The 22,347-nt window shown below is 36.6% G+C and overlaps 1 protein-coding gene across 10 annotated transcripts in view; it reads left to right on the forward strand.

The window, feature by feature from the left end:
* The window catches only part of GRIA4 (glutamate ionotropic receptor AMPA type subunit 4), a 551,958-nt gene that overhangs the window by 378,984 nt on the left and 150,627 nt on the right, over positions 1-22,347 (forward strand). For all 10 annotated transcript variants that reach the window (XR_014231116.1, XM_082339906.1, XM_082339902.1 and 7 more), the window contains one exon: positions 11,494-11,547. Coding sequence is in view for 9 of the 10 variants with exons in the window: in XM_082339906.1 (XP_082196032.1) it covers positions 11,494-11,547 (54 nt within the window). In the remaining variant the exon portion in view is untranslated. The remainder of the gene's footprint in view (positions 1-11,493; positions 11,548-22,347) is intronic.

The following is a 22,347-nucleotide window of genomic DNA, read 5'->3' on the forward strand; positions in this document are numbered from 1 at the left end:
CTGTAGTTGTGGCGAGCGGAGGCTACTCTTCATTGTGGTGCACAGGCTTCTCATTGCAGTGGCTCCTCTTTTTGTGGAGCATGGGCTCTAGGCATGAGGGCTTCAGTAGTGGTGGCACACAGGCTTAGTAGTTGTGGCTCGGGGGCTCTAGAGCACAGGATCAGTAGCTGTGGAGAATGGGCTTAGTTGCTCCACGGCATGTGGGATCTTCCCAGACCAGGGATCGAACCCTCATCCCCTGCATTGGCAGGTGGATTGTTAACCACTGCACCACCAGGTAAGTCCCTACTGATAGGGTTTTGATATGAGTCTACAAGCAATTGATTTATTATGGTCTCTGTTCAGTCAAACCTCTCTACTAATGATAATCTGTATTTGCAGCCACTCCCCAGTGCTAACATCACCACCTCAGCTCCACCTCAGATCATCAGGCATTAGATTCTCATAAGGAGTGTACAATTTAGATCCCTCACATGTGCAGTTCACAGTAGGGTTTGCGCTCCTATGAGAATCTAATACTACCGCTGATCTGACAGGAGGCAGAGCTCAGGCAGTAATGCAAGTGATGGGGAGCAGCTGTAAATACAGATGAAGCTTCACTTGTTCACCCACAGCTCACCTGCTGCTGCACAGCCCAGTTCCTAACAGGCCACGGACCAGTATATGGCCCAGAGGTTGGGGACCCCTGCTGTATGGTACTGAACAAACAGACAAAGAGATCAATGGAACAGAATAGAGAGCCTAGAAATAAACCCACTCCATATGGTCAGTTAATCTATGACAAAGGAGCAAGAATACACAATGGGAAAGACAGTTGCTTCATTAAATTGTGTTGGAAAAACTGGACAGCTATATTCAAAAGAGTGAAACTAGATAATTTTCTCACACCAGATACAAAAGTAAACGCAAAATGGATTATAGACTTAAATGTAAGACCCAAAGCCATGAAACTTCTAGAAAAAAAATGGAACTAGGAACACCTTGCAAGTATGTTCTTATTCAATTAAGCAATATGTTCAGATAGATTATTTGAAGAAAAAGGAACTGTGTCTTTGTTTCATCATGAGAAAGCAGTTTTTTTCTCATAAACAAGTTTTGCATTCATCAAATATCTAATGTGATTTAAAATGTCACTCACAAATATCTGTTGTATTCATTTTTCTCTTGTGCAAGATAAATTAATATTGGCCAAAAATATATCATTTTTCTGAATTGCTTTGGCCTAAGGAAGGCAACAGGGTGTAGTGAAAAAAATATGAAAATTCTAGTCAAAAGACCCAGGCTGGAGTCCTACCTACATCACTTAATAACTGTATTTATTCTGTGTTTTTATTTATGAAAGCAAAGAATTGCCTCCTCCACCTACATCTCATTAAAATTACTTTTTATATAGCTTCTTAAAAAAAGTCTGTTTAATTAAAGAAGAGCATGTTACTGGTTCTTTCAATCTATAATGTGCATTTCAAATTCATAAGCACAAATTCCATAGAATCTTTTGTGCCTCTTTGCAAATATTTTAAATCACTAAATTAAAATGCAGTTAAAATGGATGTCTCCTAAGAGATATTCATAGTTAACATGAATGAGAATCATTTTAGCCAAGCTTTGTGGGTATAGAATTTTAGAACCACCATAATAAGCAGAGAGAAGGATATACTCTACAATGTGCTTTTCTGAAGCTATTGGCAGTTACCATAATGAGATGGAGTGTCATGGAGTGGAAATGAAACACCCAAATATCAGCACTTGCTTTTCACTCATAGTTCTATGACCCTATTCAAATTATATTGCTTATAGGGTCCTGAATGAGGGAGAGGCGTATATAAAGTGATCTGTGATCTGAAAGGATGAAAGTGAAGAATGTTTTTTAACATTTGCAATAAAGTCAAAGAAAGAAACAAAAGCAAACCAGTACTAAGAATGGGTGTCCTTAAGGTATATAAGACAATATGAAGGAGGAAATCATGAGTCAGGAATATAAAGGTACTGGTTTGTTCCTATTTTCCCTGTATAAGAGAATAAAGCTTTTTCACAAACTTTAGATATCTAAATAAAAGTATTTTATGAAACTTGAATCCTTGATTATACATACAGATTAGGGACACAGAATATAATGTAGAGGTGTTACACTACAGAGATGAAAAGTTTGGGACAATTTGCCAACAAAAAGTAAGTGTTTTTTACATTATTGATTTCACTACCACACTGGTAAGTTTTTTATTGGGAGGCTGTCTTAGTTTGGTTTCACCTAGAAACAGATCTTAAGACAAGGATGTATGTGTAATCAGTTGGTTTAGGAGGGGAAGAACACACTAGGAGCAGAGTGGAGAAATGCAGTCAATAAAAGATGCCTTTATCTAGGAGATTATCATGTGAGTGACAGGGGCTTAATCTCATTTGAAATTAGTCCAAACTCATTGTAATGAGACTGTAGAATCTTTAATACAAAGAAAAGGCCTTAGATGTAATTGAAAAGAAAAGATTAGATGAACAGAAACTCCATTTCACCAAAAGCTATGTATGCAAAACTCTGTTTTCCAACACAACTCATATGTTCTGGATTTAAAATAAAAGAGTTGAGGAGTCAAGATGGCAGAGGAGTGGCAGGATGTAGAGTTCAACTTTCCCCACAAATGCATCAAGAATACATCTACAAATGGAACAATTCTCACAGAGAACCTGCTGAACACTAGCAGAGGACCTTGGACATCTAAAAAGACAAGAAAAATCCCGCATAACCAGGTAAGATGAAAGAAAGAAGAAGGGAAAAAGGAGAGGAGAGGAAGCAGGACAGGACCCACACCTCTGGGTGGAAGCTGAAGGAGAGAACAGGTTCCTGCATCTGGGGAAGCCCCCTCACCAGCAGGGAGAACAGCTGGGACAGAAGGGGAGCTTTGGGATCTCAGAGGAGAGTGCAACAACCAGTCTGTGGCAGGCAGGACAGAGTGAGATCTACACAGAGGGTCCAAGTCACAGCTCTGCATATCCCAGCTTGAGACATGTGTCTGCCAGTGCAGACAGGGCCTGGGTGCTGGAACGTGGGGTTTGGAGAGCAGACCCGGGGAGAGGACTGCTGTTGGCTGTGAAGAGACAGCCTGAGGGGATGGGAAAGAGGAACTCCACAGCCAGGAATGTTCCTGGAGGAAGCCCAGACCTCCATAGAAGTGAAGCACCATTGTTGAGTGATGCACAAAGGGCAGGGCTGCCACTGCAGCCTCTCTCCCCATGCTCCAGCTCCTGCCTCCCCAGCACACTAGGAAGAGATCCTGCTGGGACTGGCTCTCTTGCACCTGCAGCCACTGGCCACACCTCATGCCCCATCCCTGCTGTGGCCAGCTCTCTTATGCCCTTGGCATCCTGCTCCCCCACGCAGAGGTGGAGCTGAAACCAGGGGCACTGCAACTAAGGAATAAGAACTAAAATATCTCCTCACAGATGCACAAACCACAGAATTACACCCCCATGACTGGCTTTGTAAACTCAGTGACTGCAGAATATCTGAATGGTCAATGAGTGCTCCTGCAGCCAAGACAGGTCTAGCTTTAGCAGCTGTGGACTTTGTGAACACGTACACAGGTGATGGGCCAGGCCAGAGTCTGAGCTGCCCCCATAGAACCCACAGTAGGTCCAGATCTATGATTACTGCAATCCTGGGAGCTGACTTCAGTAGATCTATGTTGGTGGCCTGTTGAAAACAATGCCTGAGAGACACTGGGGCCAATTGCCAGCATACCTACAGTTAAGGTGGGGCTGAGAGCAGTGCCAACAACAGAATAACTTGTGAGCTCACACAATGGGTGAAAGGTGACACAATGGAACAGGCTCACAGGTGAACTGCTCCAGAGGAGGAAGACTCAGTGGCTTCTTTCCTAATGGGAGTGCTCCAATCTCACCTACCTCACTCCGTAGATCAGAAACAGCTATGAGACAAATCTGGGAGCCTCCATTCAAACAACTGGGAAGCAGACCCTGCCCTTGACAGGCATTGACAACCACAGAGTAAAGGGGAGACCCTACTTACTATCCAGGGCAGGCCTGGTCACCACAAAACCACTCAAACACCCTATCAAGGGGATAATGACCAGCATACACTGAAGAAAGAGGTGGCAGACATCGATACTAAAAACAGCCCTAACACACACACACACACAAAATTAAACCTATGGAGGTTATATAAGGATGTTCCCATATAAAAATAACCCTCCAAGACAGTCTGAGCATCTGGCATCAGGAGGAAGAACCCCCAGAGCATTTAACCTTGAAGGTCAGCAGGGCTTGAGGACAGGAACTCCACAGGGCTGGGGGAAACAGGTACTCCACTCTTGGAGGGTGCACACAGGGTCTCACATGCACTGGGACTGAGCACAAAGCAGTGCCTCCATAGGAACCTGGGTTATACCTACCTAGGGGTCTTGGAGGGCCTCCTGGGAGGGCGGGGGTTGGCTGTAGTGCACCATGGGGCAAGGACACTGGTATCAGAGGCTCCAGGGAATATTAATCTGTGTGAGATCTCCAAGAGGTCCTCATTTGGCACTAAGACCTGACCCCACCCAAAAGCCTGCAAGCTCCAGTGCTGGAATGCCTCAGGCCAAACAACCAACAAGACAGGAAAACAGTCCCACCCATCAGCAGACAGGCTGGCTAAAGTCATACTAAGCTGACAGACACCCCAAAATACACCACTTGACATGGCCCTGTCCACCAAAGGGACAAGACCCAACTCCACCCACCAGAGGGAAGGCATCAGTCCCCCCCTATCAGGAAGCCTGCACAAGCCCCAGGACCAAATTCACAAACCAGGGGGCAGACACCAGAAGCAAGAGGAACTAACACCCTGCAGCCTGCAGAAAAAGACCACAAGCACAGTAAGGCAGACAAAATGAAATGACAGATAAATATGTTGCAGATGAAGGGGCAAGATAAAAACCTACACGAAAAACTAAATGAAGAGGAGATAGGCAATCTACCAGAAAAATAATTCAGAGTAATGATGGTAAAGATGACCCAAGATCTTGGAAAAAGAATGGAAGCACAGATTAAGAAGATACAAGAAATGATTACCAAAAAAAAAAAAAAAAATAGAAGATTTAAGAAACAGACAAACAGAAATGAACAACACAACAACCAAAAGGAAAAATACACTAGAAGGAATCAATAGCAGAATAAGTGAGGCAGAAAATGAATAAATGAGCTGGAAGACAGAGTGGTGGAAATCACTGCTGTGGAACAGAATAAAGAAAAAAGAATAAAAAGAAATGAGGACAGTCTCAGAGACCACTGGGACAACATTAAACACACAAACATTTGCATTTTATGTTTCCCAGAAAAAGGAAAGAAAGAGAAAGGGCCTGAAAAAATATTTGAAGAGATTATAGTCCAAAACTTCTCTAACATGAGAAAGGAAATAGTCACTCAACTCAAGGAAGCACAGAGAGTCCCATACAGGATAAACTCAAGGAGGAACATTCCAAGACATATATTAATCAAACTAACAAAGATTAAATACAAAGAAAAAATATTAAAAGCAACAAGGGAAAAGCAACAAATAACATACAAGGGAATTCCCATAACGTTATCAGCTGATTTTTCAGCAGAAACTCTGCAGGCCAGAAGGGAGTAGCATGATATATTTAAAATGATAAAAGGGAAAAACCAACAACCAAGAATACTCTACCCAGCAAGGTGCTTATTCAGATATGACATAGAAATCAACAGCTTTACAGATAAGCAAAAGCTAAGAGAATTCAGCAACACCAGAACAGCTTTACAACAAATCCTAAAGGAACCTCTCTATTCAGGGGAGATAAAGAGGCCACAATGAGAAACAAGAAAATTACAAATGGGAAAGCCCACTGGTAAAGGAAAACATACAGTAAAAGTAGGAAATCATCTATACACAAATAGGATATTAAAACAAGCAACCATAAGAAGAGGAGGGTACAAATGCAGGAAATGGGAATGCATTTGAAATTAAGAGACCAACAAGCTAAAACAACCTTGTGTATATATATATATATATATATATATATATATATATATATATAGACTGCTGTATCAAAACCAAATTGGAAATGGAAACCAAAAAAGTACAATAGGTACACATAAAAAAAGGAAAAAGCAACCCAAACACAGCACTTATGATGGTGATCAAACCACAAAAGAAGAGAACAAAAGAGGCATGGAAGGGACAAAAACAAACCCAAACAATGAAGAAAATGACAATAGTAACATACATATTGATACATATATATTGATAATTACCCTAAATGTTAATGTATTAAGTGCTTCAACCAAAAGACATAGATTGGCTGAATGCATACAAAAACAAGACCCGTAGGAACCTGCTGTATGGGACAGGGAGCTCAGCTCGGTGATGACCTACATAGGTGGGATGGAGGGTGGGAAGGAGGTCCAAGAGTGGGGGAATATATGTATACATATATCTGATTCACAGTGTTGTACAGCAGAAACTAACACAACATTGTAAAGCAATTATACTCCAATAAAAAAAAATAAAAACCACAAGACCCATACATATGCTATCTACAAGAGACCCACTTCAGACCTAGGGATGCATACAGACTGAAACTGAGGGGTTGGAAAAGATATTTCATGCACATGGAAATCAAAAGAAAGCTGGAGTAGCAATACTCATATCAGATAAAATAGACTTAAAGACTGTTACAGGAGACAAGGAAAGACACTACATAATGATCAAGTGATCAATACAAGAAGAAGATATAACAGTTGTAAATATATATGCACCCAACATAGGAGCACCTCAATATATAAGGCAAATGCTAACAGCCATAAAAGGAGAAATTGACAGAAACACAATAATAGTGGGGGACTTTAATACACCACTTTCGTCAATGAACAGATCATCCAAACAGAAAATCAGTAAGGAAACAAAAGTCTTAAATGACACATTAGACCAGATAGACTTTGATATTTATAGAACACTCCATCAGAAAGCAGCAGAATACACTTTCTTCTAAACTGCACATGGAATATTCTCATGGAAAGATCACATCTTGGGTCTCAAGTCAAGCCTTGGTAAGTTTAAGAAAATTGAAATAATATCAAGCATATTTTCTGACAGCCCTATGAGATTAGAAATCAATTACAGGAAAAAAATGTAAAAAACACAAACACATGAAAGCTAAATAATATGTTAATAAACAACCAGTGGATCACTGAAGAAATCAAAGATGAAAAAAAAAAAAAAAACCTAGGGACACGGCAATCCAAAACCTATGTGATGCAGCAAAAGCAGTTCTAAGATGGAAGGTTATAGCACTAGAATCTTGCCTCAGAAATATCTCAAATAAACAACCTAACTTTACACCTAAATCAACTAGTGCAAGAAGAACAAACAAAACCCAGAGTTAATGGAAAGAAAGAAATCATAAAGATCAGAACAGAAATAAATGAAATAGAAATGAAGAAAACAATAACAAAGATCAATGAAACTAAAAGCTGGTTCTTTGAGAAGATAAACAAAATTGATAAACCTTTAGCCAGACTCATCAGGAAAAAAAGGGAAAGGACTCAAATCAAGAAAACTAGAAATGAAAAAGGAGAAGTTACAATTGACATTGCAGAAATACAAAGGATCATAAGAGACTACTACAAGCAACTCTATGCCAATAAAATGGACAACCTGAGAGAAATGGACAAATTCTTAGAAAGGTACAACCTTCCAAGACTGAACCAGGAAGAATAAAAAATATGAACAAACAAATCACAAGTAATGAAATTGAAACTGTGATTAAAAATCTTCCAACAAACAAAAGTCCAGGACCAGATGGCTTCAAAGGTGAATTATACCAAGGATTTAGAGAAGAGATAACACCTATCCTTCTCAAACTCTTCCAAAAAATTGCAGAGGGAGGAACAGTCCCATGCTCGTTCTACAAGGCCAGCATCACCCTGATACCAAAACCAGACAAAGATATCACAAGAAAAGAAAGTTGCAGGCCAATATCACTGATTAACATAGACACAAAACTCCTCAACAAAATACTATCAAACAGAATCCACAACACATTAAAAGGATCATACACTGTGATCAACTGGGATTTATCCCAGGGAGACAAGGGTTCTTCAATACTTGCAAATCAATCAGTGTGATAAACCATATTAACAAATTGAAGAATAAAAACCATATGATCATCTCAATAGATGCAGCAAAAGCTTTTGACAAAAATCAACACCCATTTATGATAAAATCTCCCCAGAAAGTGGGCATAGAGGGAGCTTACCTAACATAATAAAGGTTATATACAACAAACCCACAGCCAACATCATTCTCAATGGTGAAAAACTGAAAGCATTTCCTCTAAGATCAGGAACAATACAAGGGTGCCCACTCTCACCAATATTATTCAACATAGTTTTGGAAGTTTTAGCCATGGCAACCAGAGAAGAAAAAGAAAAGGAAACCAAATTGGAAAAGAAAAAGAAAAGTAAAAGAAAACAGTAAAATCACTGTTTTCAGATGACCTGATACTGTACATAGAAAACCCTAAACATGCCACCAGAAGACTACTAGAACTCATCAATGAATTTGGTAAAGTTGCAGGATATAAAATTAATATGCAGAAATCTCTTGCATTCCTATACACTAACAATGAAAGATCAGAAACAGAAATTAAGGAAACAATCCTATTTATCCTTGCATCAAAGAGGATAAAATACTTAGGTATAAACCTACCTAAGGAGGGAAAAGACCAATACTCAGAAAACAATAAGATAATGATGAATGAAATCAAAGATGACACAAGCAGATCAGATGGAGAGATATACCATGTTCTTGGATTGGAAGAATTATTACTATCAAAGTGACTATACTACCCAAAGCAATCTACAGATTCAATGCAATCTATATCAAATTACCAATGGCATTTTTCACAGAACTAGAACAAAACATTTTACAATTTGTATGGAAATACAAAAGACTCTGAATAGTCAAAGCTATATTTAGAAAGAAAAACAGAGCTGGAGGAATCAGACTCCCAGACTTCAGACTATACTACAAAGCTACAGTAATCAAGACAGTATGGTACTGGTCCAGAAACAGAAATGTAGATCAATGGAACAGGATAGAAAGTCCAGAGATAAATCCACGCACTTATGATCAACTAATCTATGACAAAGGAAGCAATAATATACAGTGGAGAAAAAACAATCTCTTCAATAACTGGTGCTAGGAAAACTGGACAGCCACATGTAAAAGAATGAAATTAGAACACTCCCTAACACCATACAAAAAAATCAACTCAAAACAGATTAAAGGCCTAATTGTAAAGCTGGATACTATAAAACTCTTGCAGGAAAACATAGACAGAACACTCTCTGACATAAATCACAGCAAGATCTTTTCAGTCCACCTCCTACAGTAATAAAAATAAAAACAAAAATAAACAAATGGGACCTAATTAAACTTAAATCTTTTGCACAGCAAAAGAAACCATAAACAAAATGAAAAGTCAACCCACAAAATGGGAGAAAGTATTTGCAAATGAAGCAATTGACAAGGGATTAAACTCCAAAATATACAAACAGCTCATGCAGCTCAATATCAAAAAAACGAACAACCCAATCAAAAAACAAACTTAGGGTTACTTGGGGGGAAAAGGGGAGAGGGACAAATTGGGAGATTGGGAATGACATATACACACTACTATACATAAAATAGATAACTAGTATGGGCTTACTGTATAGCACAGGGAATTCTTCTCAGTACTCTGTAATGACCTATATGGGAAAAGAATAAAAAATGAGTGGATACATGTATATGTATAACTGATTCCCTTTGCTGTACAGCAGAAACTAACACAACATTTTAAATCAACTATACTCCAATGAAAATTTAAAAAAAAAAAAGCTGAATTGGGCCCCTTGGGAAAAATAGATTGGTAGGAGGGGAAAAGCAGGTGGGCGTATAAAACAGAGGGGAGTTAACATGAGGCCAACTTGGCTCTGGTTAAAAACTAACCAAGGAGTGGAGTAGAAAGTAAACAGTGACAGTTAGTGCATCTGTTGGCCTCCAGCTGTTTTCCTTTTCAGCTATAAATAAGATAGGTTGTTTCTGGTACTGGGCAGCTTGCAAGGTGTCAATATTGCACAAATTAACCCCAACCTCTCAGGAATAAAATTTGCACCTGCATGAAAGTGTGGTTATGGGACATGAATAAGAATGGAAATGAGAACCCTATCATAGCTCCCTAGTTCACAAATATTGTTTGAAATAACTGTAATTCTCACAGTGAATGTCTCTGACTGAAGTTCTGTTGAAACATTTCTGGGATTATCTAAACATTTCATTAAATTGAATTGTTTTATTAATTAAACATGTAATACTCATACAGCAACTTTTAAAATACTGGATATCACCAATGCTTTAATTGTGCAAAGCTGTGCAAGCTTCAGAATAAAGCTGCTTCTGCTATCTTGAAAAAAATAATAATAAAATAAAATGGTTTTCCTGTGTTTCATACACAAGTCACTAATTTACAAAGAATTATTTTAGAAGATATTAAAATACTAAAAACAATTCAATTTTTTTCTTTAATGAAAAAAGTATATGAAAATATTATGTTGTGTTGTTACCTTTGAGGACACCAATGAGGCTACAAAGCTGCTCATTAGTAACTGTCATTAGAATTTCTCTAATTAAAGAAATTTTCAGTTTCACAAAATAAGAATTTTAATTTCTAGTACAGAAATAAAGTTGTACTTTTTAAAATATCCGATTACTTTTTCCTAAAATTTCTTAGTTTCTTATTTTCTAAACATTCCTAAAAAACATAGAAAAAAATTAATGTAGCAGAAGGAAAAGTCTCTTGATGTTGTTTTGTCCTTATTCTTTTTATCATAATAAAATATTGCTATATCCATAGGCAGGTGAGAATTATCTAAGTATTCTGTGGTATCAGAGGTATCTAAAAACAGAGATTTTGCCTAGAAAAATCTTACCTGCTTTTCAGGACTACGAACCAATCTACTCATAGAAAATCATTCTCACCAGTTGAGGCACCTAACAGTCTATCATGAATTCTTATAAATCATCAATAAATTAAGTACATCTAAATTCTTTGAACCAAAATAATTTTCTTTCTTATGTTAAAGTATTCTTTTTAGAAATATATGTAAACTATTAGTTTGTCTCATAACATTGTCATTCTCTTTGAGGGGATTATAGCATAGTAGTTTTCTGAACAAGATATAATGAAATGATTGGTCATTTATGCAGTGAGATTGAAATTAGAGGGTTGTTTTTTTTTTTTTTTTACTTCAACCACTTAATTTTTAGTGTGTCTTATGAATTTCTTCTAATTAGGATAAATCACTTTCATAAGAAAAGCAATATTATTTTCTCAACATGTTTCCACATGGCATTATGCTAGAATAGTTAAAATTCTGTTTTTAAAAATATGATCATTCAGTAAAGTTAAATTGGTTTTCTCATATTTCCTTATATCTTCACAGATTGTGAGTGTTGGAAAGCATGTTAAAGGCTACCATTATATCATTGCAAACTTGGTAAGAACTCTTTATTTTCTATTTTTCATAAGAATTGCTCAGACATTCAAGATTATGTTAACTGTGCCTTGAAATAGTGCTCTATTATTAAACTATATTACTTACTAAGCTTTTTATAACACATAGGCTAGTACTCTTATGTGTCCACAAAAAAATTAATGGTCAATCTAAGAAAGAAATGGAAAATTTTATTTAGGCCTACCTGAGGATTATAACCCGCTAGATAGTCTTTCAGAAAGCTCTGAGGACTGTTCTGCCCATTAGAGGTCAAAGCAATGAGATTTTCTGCACAACTTAGAGGTCAAAACATAAGTTTTTGAGATAAAGGGTTATGAATCAAAGTAACATATTGACAGTTTACATAGTCCAACAGGCAATAGTGGGTCATTGTGATCCCTTACAGGACTGAGAAAGGAATGTTATCTCTTAATCTCCTAAGTAGTTACCTTGCTGGTGCCAGGAGAAAATTGCTTCTTTTTTTTCTTTTTCTTTCTTTTTTTTTTTTTTTTTTTTTTTGTGAGTAGGCATTCCTGGGTCTTCTAAGGGGATTTAGCTAATGTATTAATGTATAATGCAGATGCACAGAAAAGGGGGAGGAGGTGGTAGCTCAAATGGTGAAAAAATTTTATGTTAAATTTTTCTTGTCTTTCCTTAAAAACAATTGTATTTCATTAATCACAGTGATCATTATATTTCTAATTCAATATATTTTGGTGCAGATAAGCTTGATATCTGCCATAGTGACCTTTAAAGCTAATTATAATGTTTGTTTTACTATGATATTACTTGGCAAATTAGATAATGGCCTTTAGTCTGTGTGAATGATAAATGTGCTACTCTATGGATGAAGATTGCCAATACTTAGGGGTATTACAAAAATGATTAAAACTGATGACCCATGTTTTTTAATTTTATGAAAAACAAGCTTGAAATGGCTATTTAAGAAAGTTTTTGTTAGAAGTAATCCAAATTATTTTAATAGTGTCAACTTTTCACATATATATAGATGTTTATTGTACAAGATACAGGCATTAGTATAAAATTCTTAAAGGTGTAAGTCAAGTCCTTTTAGATTTCTTGGCAAGGCTCAAGTATTTCTTGTTAACTTTGCAAGTGTGGGGGAAAACTGACCATACAGAGGGCCATTCTCCTTGATTTATAAGAGTACCCTGATAAATAGGGCAGTATCAGATCTGCCCTAAGGGCTTGATCTCAAAAGTGGTTTATCCTAGAGAAGTTAAGACTGTGTTCTCCTTTTTCTCTTTTCCCACCACATATCTCTTTGGTGAGGATCTTGTGCTCAAAGCAGGGAAGGAACAAAAGGCTGCAAAACAGATTCATATTCATCCACTCTTTTCATGTGGCAAGTGGGCCATCACACTTTGAGACAGGAATTTTAAGTCTTTAATGAACTAGGTTTCACTATGGAGTTGAGATACTAAAATGCAGTGTAAACTGTAAGGTCTTATTGTGTTGTGTTTCTTGCATAAAGTATAATTTTGTTAATTAATATTATCATGAAAATACTGAGAAATTTTTACTTGTTTTTTCCATTGCTTTTAGTAGGCCTGTAGTCTGGATGTTTTAACATATTTTATAAAAATATAAATCTTAAAGCAAATATATCCTGATATTAATCACCATAAGAGAAAAAGAGAGACATTTATTGATGTGACTTATAATGTCACAATGGCATTATGCAAGGAGACTCTAGCAAATAGAAGGTTTTAATATCATCTATTCTTTCCAAACAATGGAATTCAGAAGGAAAAGAAAAAAGACAATCTGTTACAGATTATCATGCCAGAACGGAATTGCTGGCATTGACATACCAATACAAAATTAAAAGAATTAATAGTTATAATATCCTAATGGCTATAACAGCCTGTATTAGACAGCCTTAGTAGATGGCATCACATTCAAGTTATCTACATAATGACTAAGTAACAACGTATGAAGTAGAAAAGACTGATTTAGTTGGAGGGATTACGATGGAGACAAGGGAAGCTCTTGAACTCCCTTCCTCCCACAGACACACATACAGAGCAATTCCTCTGAGAAAAATCCAGAAACTAGCTGAGCAACTCCTACACATCGGGCAGCTGAGAAAACACCCACACAGAAATGGGTTGACAAGGGTGAGACACACTCTTTCCATAAACACTACTCCCAGCATAGTGCCATACAATCAGAAGGGAATCCCCAACTCTCAGCTTCTACATGAAGAGCAAAGGATTTGGACCACATGTTTAGCACCTCAGTTTTTAAGGCTGCCACTCAAAAGAGAGCCCCTCAAAAACACCTAGGTCCAAAAGCCAATGGGGCATGCATCCACATGACCACAATGGTGTGAAACTAGAAATTAATTACAAGAAAAAAACTGGAAAATCTACAAATATGTGGAGATTAGCCAAATGCTCCTGACAACCATTGGGTCAAAGAAGAAATCAAGAGTGAAATAAAAAAGTACCTTGAGACAAATGCAATTGGAAATGGAAACATACCATACCAGAACATATGGAATACACGTAAAGCAGTTCTAAAAGGGAAGTTTATAGAAATAGATGCCAACATTAAATCAAAATAGAGAAATCAAATAAAGAACTTTATACCTCAAGGAACTAGAAAAATGAGAACAAACTAAGTTCAAATTTAGGTGAAGGAAGGAAATAACAAAGATCAAAGTGGAGATAAATGAAATAGAGACTAAAAAGACAATAGAAAATATCAATGAAGGTAGTTTTTGGAAAAGATAAACAAAATTGACAAATCTTTAACTAGACAAAGGAAAAAGAAAACTTTTAAAAATCATAAAGGTAAGAAGATCAATTGCAACTAATACCACACAAATACTAAAGATCATAAGAAACTACAATGAACAATAATGCCCACAAATTATATACCCTAGAAGAAATGAATAAATACCTAGAAACATAAAACATATCAAGCATGAATTATAATTAAAAGGAAAATCTGAACTAATCAATAACAAGAGAGGAGTTTGAATCAGTAACCAAATCACTCCCTCACAAAAAAGTCCAGGACCATATGGCTTCATGGATAATTTCTACCAAACATTTAAACAAGAATAATTACCAAATCTTTTACAATTATTCCAATAAATAGAAGCAGAGAGAACACTTCCAAATTAATTTTCAAGGCCAACATTACACTGATACCAAAGCCAGACAATGACACTGCAAAAAAAGTAAATTTCAGACTGATTGTTGAACATAAATGCAAAAATCCTCTACAAAATATTAACAAACCAAATTAAACAGTACATTAAAAGGATCGAATGAAGATCATATCAAGATCAAGAGGGATTTGCCCAGAGATGCAAGGATGGTTTGATATTGGCGAATTGACCAATGTGATGCACCACATTATGAAAAGAATAAAAATCATATGATCATCTCAATAGAGGCAGAAAAAGCTTTGACATAATTCACATCATCTCATGATAAAAAAATCTCAAGAACCTGAGTATAGAAGGAACATACTGCACTATAACAAAGGCCATGTATGACAAGCCCACATCTAACATCATACCTAATGTTGAAAAGCTGGAAGCTTTTCCTTTAAGATGAGGATGTCTTCTCTCACCACTATTTTTCTTTCTTTCTTTCTTCCTTCCCTTCTTTCTTTCTTTCTTTCTTTCTTTCTTTCTTTCTTTCTTTCTTTCTTTCTTTCTTTCTTTCTTTCTTTCTTTCTTTCTCTCTACAAATGACCCAATTTCGTTCCTTTTTCTGGCTGAGCAATATTCCATTGTATATATGTACCATATCTTCTTTATCCATTCATCTGTCAATGTGCATTTAGGTTGCTTCCATGTCCTGGCTATTGTAAATAGTGCTGCAATGAACATTGGAGTATGTGTGTCTTTTTGAATTATGGTTTTCTCTGGGTATATGCCCAGTAGTGGGATTGCTGGGTCATATAGTAATTCTACTTTTACTTTTTTTAAGGAACCTCCATACAGTTCTCCATAGTGGCTGTATCAATTTACATTCCCACCAACAGTGCAAGGGGGTTCCCTTTTCTCCACACCCTCTCCAGAATTTGATGTTTGTAGATTTTCTGATGATGCCCATTCTAACCAGTGTGAGGTGATACCTCAGTGTAGTTTTGATATGCATTACTATAATAATTAGTGATGTTCAGCAGCTTTTCATGTGCCTCTTAGCCATCTATGTGTCTTCTTTGGAGAAATGTCTATTTAGGTCTTCTGCCCATTTTTGGATTGGGTTGTTTGTTTTTTTAATATTAAGCTGCACGAGCTGTTTATATATTTTAGAGATTAATCCTTTGTCCATTGATTCATTGGCAAATATTTCTCCCATTCTGAGGGCAGTCTTTTCATTTTGTTTCTACTTTCCTTTGTTGTGCAAAAGCTTTTAAGTTTCATTAGGTCCCATTTGTTTATTTTTGTTTACATTTCCATTATTCTAGGAAATGGATCAAAAAAGATCTTGCTGTGATTTATGTCAAAGAGTGTTCTTCCTAAGTTTTCCTCTAAGAGTTTTATAGTGTCTGGTCTTACATTTAAGTCTCTAATCAATTTTGAGTTTATTTTTGTGTATGGTGTTAGGGAGTATTCTAATTTCATTCTTTTGTATGTAGCTGTCCAGTTTTCCCAGCAGCACTTATTGAAGACACTGTCTTTTCTCCATTGTATATCCTTACCTCCTTTATCAAAGATAAGGTGACCATAGGTGCGTGGGTTTATCTCTGGGCTTTCTATCCTGTTCCATTGATCTATATTTCTGTTTTTGTGCCAGTACCATACTGTCTTGATTACTGTAGCTTTGTAGTATAGTCTGAAGTCAGGGAGTCTGATTCCTCCAGCTCCTTTTTTTTCCATCAAGACCACTTAGGCTATTTGGGGTCTTTTGTACCTCCATACAAATTTTAAGATTTTTTGTTCTAGTTCTGTAAAAAATGCCATTGGTAATTTGACAAGGATTGCATTGAATCTGTAGATTGCTTTGGGTAGTAAAGTCATTTTCACAGTCTTGATTCTTCCAATCCAAGAACATGATATATCTCTCCATCTGTTTGTATCATCTTTAATTTCTTTCATCCGTGTCTTATAGTTTTCTGCGTACAGGTCTTTTGTCTCCCTAGGTAAGTTTATTCCTAGGTATTTTATTCTTTTTGTTGCAGTGGTAAATGGGAGTGTTTCTTTAATTTTTCTTTCAGATTTTTCATTATTAGTGGATAGGAATGCAAGAGATTTCTGTGCTTTAATTTTGTATCTTGCAACATTACCAAATTCATTGATTAGCTCTAGTAACTTTCTGGTGACATCTTTAGGATTCTTTATGTGTAGTATCATGTAATCTGAAAACAGTGACAGTTCTACGTCTTCTTTTCCAATTTGTATTCTTTTTAATTCTTTTTCTTCTCTGATTGCCATGGCTAGGACTTCCAGAACTATGTTGAATAATAGTGGTGAGAATGGACATCCCTGTCTCATTCCTGATCTTAGAGAAAATGCTTTCAGTTTTTCACCATTGAGAATGATGTTTGCTGTGGGTTTGTCATTTATGGCCTTTATTATGTTGAGGTAGGTTCCCCCTATGCCCACTTTCTGGAGTTTTTATCATAAATGGGTGTTAAATTTCGTCAAAAGCTTTTTCTGTATCTATTGAGATGATCATATGGTTTTTCTTTTCCAATTTGTTAATATGGTGTATCACATTGATTGATTTGCATATATTGAAGAATCCTTGCATCCCTGGGATAAATCCCACTTGATCACGGTGTATGATCCTTGTAATGTGTTGTTGGATTCTGTTTGCTAGCATTTGTTGAGGATGTTTGCATCTATATTCATCAGTGATATTGGTCTGTAATTTTCTTTTTTTGTAGTATCTTTGTCTGGTTTTGGTATCATGGTGATGGTGGCCTCATAGAATGAGTTTGGGAGTGCTCCTTCCTCTGCAATGTTTTGGGAGACTTTGAGAAGGATGGGTGTTAGCTCTTCTCTAAATGTTTGATAGAATTCACCTGTGAAGCCATCTGGTCCTGGACTTTTGTTTGTTGGAAGATATTTAATCACAGTTTCAATTTCATTACTTGTGATTGCTCTGTTCATATTTTCTGTTCCTTCCTGGTTCAGTCTGGGAAGCTTATTCCTTTCTAAGAATGTGTCCATTTCTTCCAGATTGTCCATTTTATTGGCATTCAGTTGCTTGTAGTAGTCTCTGAGGATGCTTTGTACTTCTGCAGTGTCTGTTGTAACTTCTCCTTTTTCCTTTCTAATCTTATTGTTTTGAGTCCTCTCCCTCTTTTTCTTGATGAGTCTGGCTAATGATTTATCAATTTTGTTTTTCTTCTCAAAATACCAGCTTTTAGTTTTATTGATCTTTGCTATTGTTTTATTTGTTTCTATTTCATTTATTTCTGCTCTGATTTTATGATTTCTTTCCTTCTACTAACTTTGGGTTTTGTTTGTTCTTCTTTCTCTAGTTCCTTTCGGTGTAAGGTTAGATTGTTTATTTGAGATGTTTGTTGTTTCTTGAAGTAGGATTGTATTGCTATAAACTTCCCTCTGAGAACTCTTTTTGCTGCACGCAATAGGTTGTGGATTGTCGTGTTTTCATTGTCATTTGTCTCTAGGTGTGTTTTGGTTTCCTCAATGATTTCTTGGTTATTTAGTAACATATTCTTTAGCCTCCATGTGTTTGTGTTTTTTACTTGTTTTTCCCTGTAAGTGATTTCTAACCACACAACATTGTGGTCAGAAAAGATGCTTGATATGATTTCCATTTTCTTAAATTTACTGAGTCTTGATTTGTGAACCAAGATGTGATCTATCCTGGAGAATGTTCCGTGCGCACTTGAGAAGAACGTGTAATCTGCTGTTTTTGGATGGAATGTCCTGTAAATATCAATTAAATCTCTCTGGTCTATTGTGTCATTTAACGCTTGTGTTTCTTTATTAATTTTCTGTTTGAATGATCTGTCCATTGGTGCAAGTGAGTTGTTAAAGTCCCCCACTATTATTATGTCACTGTCGATTTCCTCTTTTATAGCTGTTAACATTTGCCTTATGTATTGAGGTGCTCCTATGGTGGGTGGATATATGTTTATAATTGTTATATCTTCTTGTTGGATTGATCCCTTGATCATTATGTAGTGTCCTTCCTTGTCTCTTGTAACATTCTTTATTTTTAAGTCTATTTACCTGATATGAATATTACTACTCCAGCTTTCTTTTGATTTCCATTTGCATGGAATATCTTTTTCCATCCCCACACTTTCAGTCTGTATGTGTCCCTAGGTCTGAAGTGGATTGCTTGTAGACAGCATATATATGGGTCTTGTTTTTGTATCCATTCAGCAAGCCTGTGTCTTTTGGTTGGAGTTTTTAATCCATTCACGTTTAAGGTATTTATCAATATGTATGTTCCTATTACCATTTTCTTATTTATTTTGAGTTGTTTTTGTAGGTTCTTTTCTTCTCTTGTATTTCCCACTTAGAGAAGTTCCTTTAGCATTCATTTTAGAGCTGGTTTGGTGGTGTTGAATTCTCTTAGCTTTTGCTTTTCTGTAAAGCTTTTGATTTCTCCATCAAATCTGAATGAGATCCTTGCTGGGTAGAGTAATCTTGGTTGTAGGTTCTTCCCTTTCATCACTTTAAATATGTCATGCCACTTCCTCCTGGCTTGTAGAGTTTCTGCTGAGAAATCAGCTGTTAGCCTTATGGGAGTTCCATTTTATGTTATTTGTCATTTTTCCCTTGCTGCTTTTAATAATATTTCTTTGTCTTTAATTTTTGCCAATTTGATTACTATGTGTCTTGGTGTGTTTCTCCTTGGGTTTATCCTGTATGGGACTTTCTGCACTTCCTAGACTTGGGTGGCTATTTCCTTTCCCAAGTTAGGGAAGTTTTCAACTATAATCTATTCAAATATTTTCTCGGGTCCTTTCTCTCTCTCTTCTCCTTCTGGGACCCCTATAATGCGAATGATGTTGCATTTAATGTTGTCCCAGAGGTCTCTTAGGCTGTCTTCATTTCTTTTCATTCTTTTTTCTTTATTCTGTTCCACAACAGTGAATTCCACCATTCTGTCTTCCAGGTCACTTATCCGTTCTTCTGCCTCAATTATTCTGCTACTGATTCCTTCTAGTGTATTTTTTCATTTCAGTTATTGTATTGTTCATCTCTGTTTGTTTGTTCTTTAATTCTTCTAGGTGTTTGTTAGACATTTCTTGCATCTTCTCAACCTTTGCCTCTATTCTTTTTCTGAGGTCCTGGATCATCTTCACTATCATTATTCTTAATTCTTTTTCTGGAAGGTTGCCTATCTCCACTTCATTTAGTTGTTTTTCTGGGGTTTTATCTTGTTCCTTCATCTGGTACATAGCCCTCTGCCTTTTCATCTTTTCTATCTTTCTGTGAATGTGGGTTTTGTTCCACAGGCTGCAGGATTGTAGTTCTTGTTTCTGCTGTCTGCCCTCTGGTGGGTGAGGCTATCTAAGAGCCTTGTGCAAGTTTCCTGATGGGAGGGACTGGTGGTGGGTAGAGCTGTCTGTTGCTCTGGTGGGCAGAGCTCAGTAAAACCTTAATCTGCTTGTCTGCTGATGGGTGGGTCTGGGTTCCCTCCCTGTTGGTTTGTTTGGCCTGAGGCGACCCAACAATGGAGCCTACCCAGGCTCTTTGGTGGGGCTAATGGTGGACTCTGGGAGGGCTCATGCCAAGGAGTACTTCCAGAACTTCTGTTGCCAGTGTCCCTGTCCCCACAGTGAGACACAGACACACCCCGCCTCTGCAGGAGACCCCCCAACACTAGCAGGCAGGTCTGGTTCTGTCTCCTATGGGGTCACTGCTCCTTCCCCTGGTCCCGATACTCACACCATCCTGTGTTTGTCCTCCAAGAACAGAGTCTCTGTTTCCCCCTGTCTGGTCAAGGTCCTGCAATCAAATCCCACCAACCTTCAAAATCTGACAGTCTAGGAATTCCTCCTCCCATTGCCAGACCCCCAAGCTGGGAAGCCTGACATTGGGCTCAGCACCTTCACTCCAGTGGGTAACTCCTGTGGTATAAGTGTTCTCCAGTTTGTGAGTCACCCACCCAGCATTTATGGGATTTGATTTTATTGTGATTGCACCCCTCCTACCATCTCACTGTGGCCTCCCCCTTGTCTTTGGATGTGGGGTATCCTTTATGGTGAGTTCCAGTGTCCTCCTGTCAATGACTGCTCAGCAGTTAGTTGTGATTCTGGTGCTCTCGCAAGAGGGAGTGAGCGCACGTCCTTCTACTCTGCCATCTTGATTCAATCTCTCACCACTATTTTTCAATATAGTACTGAAATCCTAGACAGAGCAATGAGCCAAAAAATAAATAAATAAAAGGAATTCAAATTAGAAAGGAAGAAGTAAAATTGTCTGTACGTAGATGACATTATAGTATTGATAGAAAAATTCACCAAAAAAGATTCCAACAAAAAATTTTAGAATAAATGACTTCAGTCAATTTGCAGGATACGAAATTAATATAGAAAAGTCTGTTGTGTTTCTATACAATAACAGCAAACTCTCAGAAAGAAAAATTAAGAACAGCTGGAGGCATTACATTTCCTGATTTCACACTCTATTACAAAGCTACAGTAATCAAATCAATATTGTATTGGAATAAAAACAGACACATAGATAAATGGAACAGAATATAGAGCTCAGGAATAAACCCTAGCATAATGGTCACTTAACTTTCAACAAAGGAGTGAAGAATATACAATGAGGAAAGGTTAGTCTCTTCAATAAATAATGTTGAGAAAACTGAATATTCACATGCAAAAGAATGAAAATGGACCTTTATACTATATAAAATGGATTATTGAAAATAAGATCTGAAACTGTAAAACTCCTAGAAGAAAAGCTAGGGGGTAATCCCCTTGACATTGGTCCTGGCAATGAGTTTTTGGATCTGATACCTAAAGCACAAGCAAAAAAAAAAAAAGAAAATGAAATAAGTGGGACTACATCAAATGAAAAAGCTTCTACACAGCAAAGGAAACCATCAACAAAATAAAAAGACAATCTACTGAATAGGAGAAAATATTTGCAAACCACATATCAAATAAAGGGTTAATATTGAAAATATACTAGGAATTCCTACAACTGAATAGCAAAAAGCAAGTAATTTAAAAATGGGCAAATGACCTAAGACATTTTTCCAAACAAGACAAATTATCAACAGTATATGAAAAGATGCTCAACATCATTAATCATCACAGAAATGCAAATCAAAACCCCAATGAGATACGACCTCAAACCTCAAACTCGTTAGGGTGGCTATTATCTAAATGGATAAATGGATAAATATGTTATATATATATTTAAAAAAACATGGTATAACATGGTCATTATACTTCATAATATTGTATTATTGAAATTTGCTAAGAGAGTAGAACTTTTGTTCTCATCAAAAAAAAAATGTGAAGTGTTGGGTGTGTTAATTAAATCGATGGTGGGTATCTTTCACAGTGTATACACATATAAAATCATCAATTGTACAGTTAGAATATATTGCAATTTTATTTGTCATGTATCCCTCAATACAGTTGAAAAAATACTGATTTAATGAGAATAATAAGAACTAATTCTTAAAATAAAAATTCTTACTGGTTACTGAAGGTTACAAATATTCCAGAAAGTTTCAAATATTCTCTAGTCATAAAGTTGAAAATCAAAATAGAAAGTATGAAGTCCAATTCATATTTAACAAAAAGAGAAGAATGAAGCAAGGCAAACATCAATATGGGATGTTTAAAATTATATCATGAATTTAT

The sequence above is a fragment of the Balaenoptera borealis genome (genome assembly GCF_965194805.1).
Source record: "Balaenoptera borealis genome assembly, chromosome: 11".
NCBI classification, from domain to species: Eukaryota; Metazoa; Chordata; class Mammalia; order Artiodactyla; family Balaenopteridae; genus Balaenoptera; species Balaenoptera borealis.